Source organism: Scophthalmus maximus, chromosome 21 (genome assembly GCF_022379125.1).
Source record: "Scophthalmus maximus strain ysfricsl-2021 chromosome 21, ASM2237912v1, whole genome shotgun sequence".
In the NCBI taxonomy this organism is placed as follows: Eukaryota; Metazoa; Chordata; class Actinopteri; order Pleuronectiformes; family Scophthalmidae; genus Scophthalmus; species Scophthalmus maximus.
Window position 1 is genome coordinate 10,507,161 of NC_061535.1, and position 10,712 is coordinate 10,517,872.

A 10,712-nucleotide genomic window follows, 5' to 3' on the forward strand; every position below is an offset into this window, starting at 1 on the left:
CCAGGGTGGGTTTGTCTCCTCAGGTGCCATCTGCCTCTCAGAACAGGGGTGTTGCCTCCAAAGAAACGAGCCAGGGCAAAGTGAGTTCCCTCTCCATCCTCATCACCATCACCACGTTTTCTCCTCCTCCTCGCTCTTATTACTCTATTTTTCCTCACGTCTTTTTTGTTCATGTATTTATTTATTTTTTATTAAATTGAACTGTAGAGGGGGGAAAAAGTCTGAATATTTACTGGACACAGGCATTTGTGTGATTAAAATGCCTACAGTGTCCTGTGAGGTAAAACTGTATTTTCAAACACAAACACAGTTTCAGGGTTGTGGGAACATGTTTGAAACAATTACTTGGGTACCAAATTTCCTGTGTCAGGTTTCGTCTCTTAGCACTAGCAGCCTAACCTGCTCTAATCCAAATAACGCCAGTTGTCAGTCTGTGTGTAAGTGTCCTCTGTCTCCATCAAACACCTGTTCTGAGACGTCACTGAGTTCTCCTGCACGGGGACAGACGTTTACATGTTGTGTCATGTGTCGTGCATGTGTGTGTGCAAGTTCTGTGAGGCCTTCAGTGGCTCCTGTCTTCCTTTTTCTCCAGACTTTGGTAAAACAATATCTGGATTTTTCTGATTTCTATTCCAATGGCAACATATTTTAACTGCCCAGCAGTCGATGGGACGCATTCCTGAATTAGTTAAGATATCTGCAGCCATTTTGCCCAGGTGAACCTTGCTCCCTCGCCCTGTCCTTTCTTTTCTAACCCTACCTGTGACGGTGACTTCTCCTCTACTTTCTTCTTTTTTTTATCCTACTCTCTTTTGTTCTTTTTCTTCTACTCCTCCGCTCTTCTCCTCCTCCTTTCGTCTCCTCTCACGTCGCCCCCTCCTCTGCTCCGCTCTACCCTCTTGCTGCTATGCTGTGTCCAATATAGGTTCAGCTAGTCTCCAAAAAGCTGGACTTCAGCCACGTCACCTCACGCTTGGGCTCCAAGGACAATATGAAGCATGTGCCTGGTGGAGGGAATGTAAGTACTGTCTGGTCCACGACCAGAGCAACCAAGAAGTCAAACAATTGGACTCAGTTAAGCAGCTCAGAAGAACAACAGAGATGAAAACTTTAACTAATTTTCCTTGCTCCTAAAAAAGGGTTCACATTCCTTGTAAGTGGCAGCTTGATGAAGCTGTACATGAAATGTGACAGCCTTTAAAAGAAGTCAAGGCATTCCCTCAAAGTGGAGCTACTCACTGCCACCGATGCAAAAATGCCACTCTTGGAATTTGACAGAATCGCGATTTACTGGACAGCATGCGAGCAAGCCTGATGTAGCAGCCTTTACCCACAACCTGCTTCGCAGTCCCTTTGCTTCCTTAAACTCTTCCTGTGTTGTCCTGCCCTGTCACTAACTTACTAAACACCAGTCGGCCTCTGATTGGCTCAGTGAATTTGGGTTTTTCTGGGTTTTTCCTGTCCTGTCCTCAGCTTCTTCTTTTGGTGTCCAAATTACTTCCCTACAATAAGGTATTAGATTTGAATTTTGATGAGATTCATTGATGGTGAACTTGAAGCATTTGTTTCCTGGTGATTTTTGGCCCATGTCTAAATTCCCAGAGCTCAACATTTCATCATAATGGAAGCGACGTGATCTGCATACTTTGTGTTTGTCAGTGGGTTATCGCCATAGTATGGAGGAAGTGGCAATATGCAGTGATCACCGCTTATCTTATGATGGATAAATTCAAAAAGTGAAAGGAAATTGAATTATAAGGTATTACTGCCTATACCCCTCGAGCAAGCCTCTTTTTCTTTTTTTTTAAAGTATGTCGGTTAAAAACAATCTTGTGTGACATTTGACAGGTGCAGATACTCAACAAGAAGGTGGATTTGAGTAAGGTGACGTCAAAGTGCGGATCCAAGGACAACATCAAGCACAAGCCTGGTGAGCCGGGAACTGAAGGTCTAACGTTTCAACTGAAGCTGCCTTAGAGAAATGTTGCCTCAACTTCAGGTCATTTTGGAGGATGCAGTTTGTGGAGTCTGTATAATACGTGTACAACCTGCCTCAATTTATGTTTAGTGACCCTGTCCCAAGTATAATTCAAAAGTATTAAATCAAACTTTTTTTCATTTTCATTTGAATAAGTGAAATTAAAATCACGCTTTAGATCGCATTATCGCTTATTTTCAACTCCAGTAACAACATTTATGATGATACGCAATAAGGACGTACAATTTTCTGTTACTTGCCTCAAAGTGAACTACCGTTTTCCAGAGAAGAAGACTTTGTAGAAACTGCATCTGCTTTGCATCTCCTTAAAAGCGTAAGCTCGTTTGATCATCTGACTATTTACCCATGTGTGCTGCAGGTGGCGGGGTCGTGAAGATCGAGTCCCGCAAAGTGAACTTTAGGGAAAAGGCTCAGTCCAAAGTGGGCTCCATGGACAATGTGAGTCATTCCCCTGGTGGTGGGAATACCAAGGTGAGATCATCACATGTGCAGACATCCTTTAGTCTGTGTGCTGATGCTTTGGACTGCTGTTTTGTAGAATCCCTGAAACTGACGTATTGTTGAGGTGATTGGAATTTCTCTGATGAGCCAGCTAGTCACAGTGAAAACGCTTCAGGTTGATGGCACATTAGCAAAACAGGAATTCAGATATTCTTCCTAGAAATATTCATAATGGGTCCAATGCTAACTGCACTTTACTGATAGTGGCATCTACTTGAGTTAGTCCTGATGGCAGCACAGTGTGCATCGCATGACTCGCCTCCATTAATATACTGTATGTGTATAATGCAGCTGACCCAGTGTCCATATTACTTTAATCTACTACAGCTCTATTTCCTCCCTCCTATGAATATAAAACATGCACAGCTGCACATCTAGTCATAGTTAATCCACTTTCTGATTCTGGTTCTATCTACAGCACATTTGTACATCGAGGTAAATGTAACGTTACAGTGATTTTGAAAGGCTACCAGACTTCAAGCCTAAAAGCATTTTATAAATATATATTTTTTTTCTATATAACATTAGACATTCACAAGTAATCGATTGAATATTAAGCTAAAGAAACATCCTTAAGACATTATTATATACTGATCATTAGAAGATATTTGTCTGAAGGACACTGCTGCTGACTCAGTTCCTTCCTTCTCTGTGTGTCTGCATGTTAATATATAAAACTGTGTCAGGGAGATACCTGTGTTCAGTGTGAAGAAAAATATTGGCTTTTCATGCTTGTCTTGGGGCTGCACGGTGGTGTAGCGGTGAGCACTTTCGCCTCACAGCAAGAAGGTTCTGGGTTTGAATCCCGGTTCAAACCAACCACGGCCTTTCTGTGTGGAGTTTGCATGTTCTCCCCGTGTATGCGTGGGTTCTCTCCGGGTTCTGCGGCTTCCTCCAACACTCCAAAGACATGCAGAATGGGGTTAGGTAAATTGAACACTCTAAATTGACCGTAGGTGTGAATGTGAGAGGGAATGGTTGTTTGTCTCTGTATGTGGCCCTGCGATAGGCTGGCGACCAGTCTCGCCCAATGTTAGCTGGGATTGGCTCCAGCGCCCCCGTGACCCTTAAATGGATAAAGCGGTAGACGATGGATGGATTGATGCTTGTCTCGTGATGATGTTGAAAGCCCGTCATAAACCATCTGCATCCTTTCTCCCACTGACCTCTTGTTCATACTTTGGGAAATAATGTGGGGTTTTTTTCCTGCGGAGCAAAACTCAGGTCAGCTCCGTCCAGCGCATTTAAAAAGGTTCAGGCTCCTGGGTTATTGTGTGGAGTGTTCCTGTGAACATGCGGAAAATCTATTTTGGCCAATTTTGCAAATTAGTTAGATTTGATGTCACCTGTCCCCTCAGCCTACGGCAGCCCATCTGTGTTTCAAGATCACAACCCTCACTCTCATCCTCATCCTCACCCTGCCCAGTCATCATCTGCACCTTGCAACTTAGTGAAGATGCACGATCATAGGAACGACTAAAAATAGCACTCACATAATAGCAGCCTGTCAGAGAGAGCTCTTTTTTCCTGAATATGTTTTGGATAAGATTTAACAGAAGTCTATTTTTAAAAATTATTTTCAGAGCTTTGAAAACATGTCCTTGATTCCAACAACAAAATCAGTTATCTTTCCATTCCTGCATACAGTATTTAGTTTTGTTCTTCAACAATGAAGCCTTGAAGAAATACAATTTTGATGCTATTAGAAGTAGCAGAACTCTTTGTCGTTTTATATTTTACTCCTCTGGTGTAGAATAATGTATTTGAAACATTTTATGGCTATATGAGATCACACAGAAGAGTTTGCAGCCCAGGAAAACCATTTGTTCACATGTTGCCTTATTCCTAAGCGATGCGCTTGACTTTGCAATTTTGTTTTCTATCATTGCATTCATTAGGCATGTTCACTTTTTCAGTTATTACCCTTTAAAAGAAAATACAATTCCATCTCTCCCCACCTAAGTCTGGCTCCAGATCTTTTAAGAATTTAGCAGACGTGTCTTGCTTGCACAAACTGAGTTTCCTGTATTCTTTGTAAACTACTATATTCAGAGCTAAATTCGGACTTTCACAAAGACAGTATAAATGTAGTTGTACAGATTTGGAGCCAGGTTGTTCCATCCCCATCCCCACCAATTGACACGGCCTGCTGTGTGTTTCTAGGCTGAGGGGGCCCAGGAGACAACTGAGGGGAATGGGACTCCCCTGAGTGGCACCCAGGCCGCAGCCCCGGGCTCCGAGCCGGGGCAGGCTGGGAGCCCCGCTGCCCAGGAGAATGGGCTGAAGGATGGGGCTCCCTGTGATAGTGAGAGCCTCCGGGAGCCCCAAGCTCTGGACTCGAGCATCCCAGAGACAAGTAAGTTTGCGTGTGTGCCAGCCTCATCTACTGTCAGGGTTCGTTTCCCAGGGGAAGATGTAAAGGACCATGACGATTATGCCCCGGCGATATCCTGTTGCCAGCACACATCCTAAACATTACATACTGTATAGTAAATGCGCTGTTCATCCTCATGTCTTTGTGGCTGCAGTGTAAAACTCTGTCTCTGCTTGTTCTGAATTCATCTTGTCTGCAGTCCAAAGGTCCTGATCACACCATCATCTTTTGACTTCTTATCTTACAGGCATCTAATTCTGCTATCCCTCTGCCCTCCTCATCTCAACCCCCCCCCCACCTTCTCTTGTGTATATATATACATTTTTGTTTATCCCTTATCCCCGTCCCTTCCTCTCTCTCTCTCTCTCTCTCTCTCTCTCTCCCTCTCTTCTTTCCAAAAATGTCTGCTGCAGATTGAGTCTTTCAAGCTCAACTTCCGCGAGAATGCTCGCTCTCGCACGGACCATGGCGCCGACATCGTCACCTGGCCAGCCCCCCAGGACAACAACAGACCCAACCCCCACGGCTCCTTCCATTCTCTACACCAAACCCACCACCCGTCTCGTCGCAGTGTCTCCCTCTTTGAATCGTTGGCCGCTGCATGCAGTGATGACTCCCCCCTCCGCCCCCTCCTTGCTGCAGCTTCAGGTGGAGGTCTGGGGGGACAACAGCAGCCCCTTAACGGGATCTTGACCTCATATCTGCCCCCATGAAAACCCCTCACCTTAAACCTGTTGTTGACTTATCTGATAGTTCGCTCTAGTATCAACTTCATGCCTCTTCTCTCACATCTGAGCTCATCATCATGCGCCATCACCGTCATCGTTTCCACCCCATCTTCCTGTATTTGGCTGGAGTGACTGTGTAGACAAAGCTTGGGCCACGTTGGGAATCTATGTGAAGGGAAAATAGGGGACGACAAAGGTTTCCTTGCATATGTGGTTACGTCTTGGATCCTCTTTACTCACTTCCTGGTGGTGGACTCTCTCTGACCCCGCATCACTTCTCCTCCCACCCGTCGGACAACAGCAGTTTATTTGTTACCTGTGCAGCATGGAAACCCTTTCAGACTCACCTACGGCTTTTATCTCTCACACACAGTAGCTTTGCTTTTTCCTTGTGGCTGTAGGAGCTGTTTGTTCCCGGTAACTACTTCCTCTGCTTCAATAATATTATAGTAATTACATTGTTCATCTTCACCATCACTTCCTCTCGTCATCACCACTTACCATAAACAAGCTGAGATAAACAAAAAAAAAAGCTAAACAACAAGTAGGCAGTATGAACATTTTAGGCTGTTTAACTCTTTATTCTCTGTGTTTGTGATGATGTGTTTGAGTGACAAAATCGTGTAAAACTGAGCTTTGGTGTTCTGTTCAGTTCTTATTTCTGTCTTTCCTCTTAGTTTTTGGTTTCAAAACAAAGTTCTGATTCATTTACTGTATGTTTCTTCCTGTATAAGCAATACGGTGGTCTTTCATTTTCCTGGTAGTACTCAGAATATCTTGAAAACACGCACAGGATTTTTCTCAACCTAAGACTCAAGTAAGGATAGAGACGACACACTGAGTGAGGAAGAAAGTGAGGATGGAGGTGTTTCTAGAAAAGGTGGAAAAAGACGCTTTGAGGTTTGTTTTACACTTTGAAATATGAACATTTTTGAAATACAATAGAGGAAATTTGGCAAAGTAGAGAAGCTGTTACTCAGCGTGCAGTCCAGAGGGGGACGAGGAAGTTGTTGTCAGATTGGAAATGTGTCTGAAGTCAGTGGAGATGTGTCTTTTATGTGCCTCCTGTCCTTCTTACCTGAAAAAAAAGTTAACGACTAAGATGATGATGAGGCAGGCTCACGCCTGCTCAGAGAAGAGAATATCATAGTTAATAGAACGGTACATAAAACACTAGGAACAACCTGATATCAGCCGTTTTAAGGAAATTCTGTAAACCGAGTGCCCTGGTGTGTTTGTGTGTGTCAGGTGTTTCTATGAGGGTAAAAGCAGCATGTTGTCAGGCAGTTGACTCGCTTTAGCTGAATACATAACATCTCTAATAGATTGTGTTGGAAGTGTTGGCAGTGGAACATCGTCAGGCTTTATCCTCTTCTCATGTAGCAATGTATTTCCAACTGTTGCCTCCAATTGCCTTTCTAATGCATGGCCAGATTAATATGATATCACCCCCAGAGCGGAAGAGCCTGCGTGCACTTATAACTCAAAGTCTGTTGTGCTTTGGTACCATATGTATAACTCCGGGGGAATCATAGACAGTCGATGTGCTGTTACCTAAACGATGAGCAGTTTACGATGGTTGCAGTTTCATCTTTCAGATTTTATTCCAGGTGCAGATTTGGGCTGTTTTAATAAGATTTCCTGATTCTATTCGTTCAATTATCTCAGATACATGAATTACATTCTGCTCGTTATCCACTTGTCGGCTAATACTGCGTCACGTCTTCGCTCAGTTTTACCTCTTTGTGCTATGACAAGGGCTCGGTATCATTTGCAATTCAAGAACCATAATTGATTCCAGAACAATACGCATGTCAATACATTAGACCCACATTTATTGATATTTTGATTGTCAGCACTACAAACTGCAAACACAACAATAACATAGTGTTACCATGAAGTTGAAATGGCAAGTAGAGTTGTTCTTTTGGCTCCATTTTGGTCTCCTCCCAGTGTTCACAAGCTAGCAGCAACTTTTTCTTTCTCCTATTTAGTTCTGGGCAGGTTATTTAAGTTAATATTAGCCTGCTGACTTAAAAAAATACCACATACCACACCTAAGTATTTGATTAATCTTAATACAATAATAATGAAATAACGTTATAATGATTTTGTTATGTACTATTTTAATATGTGGGGGGAAAAACTCCAGTTTCATTAAATAAAAAAGTTGGTTTGTAGAATATTGTCAATTATTTGTCGACAATTGACAATTTTCAAACCAATCCAGAACCATCTGATCAAAGAATTAGTGTAAGAGTTTTACAGATTTGGCAGGAAGTCTGATTTGAGCTTTCATGGATTGAAAACCTTGATACTCGACAATACACATATGTCAGTGAGTTTCTAATGGTACCAACGTTTCATACCCAGCGCTAGTTATGAAACAGATCTGGTAAATGAAGATAAAGTTACTTCCAGTTTTTGCTGTGTTTGCAGATGTGTCGGTCCATACAACAAAACCATCAGTTATTTTATTTGACTCTACAAAAATGTTAACAAGATGTCACACAGAATTCACAGTAATGCTTGTAAGAAAGTTTGTCTTTCTGAGTTGTACGATCATAGCTACATTGACTGTCCCCTAGAGATGATACCGAACTACCAAAAACACTGAGTTTAATCCAAATTGTCACTTTAATAAGGATTCGTGGAGAAGCTTTGACATGACTAAATTGCACCTTAACGCTTTAATGCATCAAAGAGCTCATTGTGATTGTGATTTTAAACCAGTGATCCCAAATCGACATAATTCTGAACGAGCTGTTGCACGACAACCAAGCAATAAACTGACTCACACTGCCCCGAACTTTCCAATTCAGTCATTCAAATGATCAGTCATTATTTCGTTCTACATTGGAATGCCTTAAAAATTGATTGAATTAATAAAGCTAACAAGCAAAGATATGTTTTTTTTCTTTTAAAACTGAAATAGGCAATACGTTGTAATTAATGTCTTCAGAGAGAGAGGGAATGTTCGAGTGCTTTTCTGCCGGCGGAGGGTTGAGTGCTGCTCAAACACAGTTTGTGCCACGCCCGTCACCTAGCTACAGTTCTCCTTGTGCCTGTCCACAACCACGTTTCAGCTTTGCTTTTACCCCAGAGTTTTTACTTCCCGCTCCTTGTGAGATTGCACATGGATGTATATAGATATTTTATTGATGATGCACTCTTTATGGCCCTTAAAAAACTAAATCACCTTCGGGGGTGGGCAGCGGGGGGGTTGCAAGGCTGGTCAGAATAGCTTCTGTGTCCATCTACCTTTAATGGTTTTAAGGGGGAGAACTCGTTTTATCATGACTATTATGACTATTATTCTCATTATTAGTATGACAAATTGAAAAGGTCTGCCTTTTTCATTCGAAAGGGGCCACTGAAGTGAAAGAATGTCTTTTGAGATATATTGTACTAAAGACGCAACGCTTTTGTATATGTATTTATCGTTGTGTTTCCGTAGCCTCGTGATGGTTGTGCACTCGTGGTTGAAGGGGTTATTACTTTTTGATTTGTGACAACTAAGCCAGTTTCACAAACAAATACGTGGTGGACGTTCTCTCCAAGGATGTGAAATTTGATCCTAAATATAACGACACAGAAAGTCTAAAATCTCGTAGAGAGAAACAGATCTTATTTCAAAGGTGCTGCAAGAGCAGCTTGATTTAGAAATGTCAAACTGGCGACATAGAATTTAGTCAATTCAAGAAAAATTTAACAGTATTTGTTGTGCACATTTGTAAATGAGCACTAAGAAAATGTCCACAAACCCAGTCTTAAGAGATGAAAATAATGTTCCGATGAGCTTGTTAAACTTTGCTTTAAAGATACAGTGACCTCTGTAGGTTTGTTTGATTAGAGAACTGAGATGAATGCGTCTGAAGCAAACGCACCAGAATCACATGATGGTGTGTATCACAGTGTGCACAGGAATTTCTTGTTCAGGATCGCACTGACTTTTAGAAAAAGGTCTTTGCATGAGCCTGTAATTTGGGAGTAGTGCATATCAACACACATCGGCTGCTACACTATTGCACTCGAGCAGCCACCTGCCCTGGAGAGTCACACACACCGAGACCCTAACACATCTTCGTTTGAGATTATGAAGACTAATTAATATAGCTGCCAGGTTTGGCTTGTGTAATTAATGCTCCTCAGTATCTGTCCGCGGAGCAATGTAGAGCTTTGTGTACTGCTACATGTACTCATACCTGACATGCAAGTGTAACACTAGCCGATTAACATCCACTGTACTTGCAGAGCATGACGAAAAAACAATGGGATGTGTTAGGTAGACTTAGTATGACATTTGCTGAACCTCCTCATTATTATTTTTTTTGTCTTTTTTTTTTTCATTTATTTGAATTTTATTTTTTGGTTTGGAAAAAAAAAGTGTTTATTGTGATTCCTTGTTAATTAGTGATGTGATTATTAAACATAAAATAAAATGAACTAAAACTCTCATTTGCGTTTGACTTTTCCTGTTTCAGAAATGAACCAAAAATTGTTTTTTTCAGTTGCCTCCATATACTATATTCTTATACATAGAAAATAAGAAAATAAATCAATTAAAAAAACACACATGGTCCACACTAATTTAGATAAAGAGACTGTGTTTATTTATCTAAATTTTAGTTTGAGTTAGCTAAAACATAGTTTGTGAGAAAATTGTAAGATAAAAGATAAACATTATTATTAGAACATTATTCATTATGCAATATTTTACTTTAGTGGGCAATTTCAGAGTTTGTTATTGGCTTATATGTAAACATAAACCAACATGATGCTGTAGAGCAAAGTCTGAATTCATAAGAAGTTTTGTGTGAGATATTTATGGGGAAACAAAGACAGACACTGACCTCTAGTGGGGCCTGAAACACTAGACATTCTCCAGGTTTATTATTGAACCTTTTAACCAAACAAAAGCCTATGGAATGAATATTGTGTAAGCCAAACAGTGTGTTTAAATGAAATGCTTCCGCTGTTTGTTTGATTCTGTCTAAGTTTCCTAAGTTTTAAAAGCTTCAGTAGCTGTGAATTAGAATGGCAATCTTCAAGTACATAGCAAAGAAATATATCTGCGTGTAATACCCTGTGTTTGACGGTGGGGGGCAGA

At 41.3% G+C, this 10,712-nt stretch overlaps 1 protein-coding gene across 11 annotated transcripts in view; it reads left to right on the forward strand.

Annotated features, from left to right (window-relative positions):
• LOC118290935 (microtubule-associated protein 4) overlaps nt 1-10,060 on the forward strand; it is a 73,236-nt gene extending 63,176 nt beyond the window's left edge. For 5 of the 11 annotated variants that reach the window (XM_047329729.1, XM_047329728.1, XM_047329733.1 and 2 more), the window contains 6 exons: nt 24-80; nt 926-1,018; nt 1,849-1,930; nt 2,358-2,470; nt 4,664-4,856; nt 5,122-5,274. In XM_047329729.1, coding sequence (XP_047185685.1) covers nt 24-80; nt 926-1,018; nt 1,849-1,930; nt 2,358-2,470; nt 4,664-4,856; nt 5,122-5,129 — 546 coding nt within the window. In that variant the 3' untranslated portion in view covers nt 5,130-5,274. The other 6 variants (XM_047329732.1, XM_047329726.1, XM_047329734.1 and 3 more) reach the window with 4 other exon arrangements.
• Nucleotides 10,061-10,712: the final 652 nt, after the last annotated feature.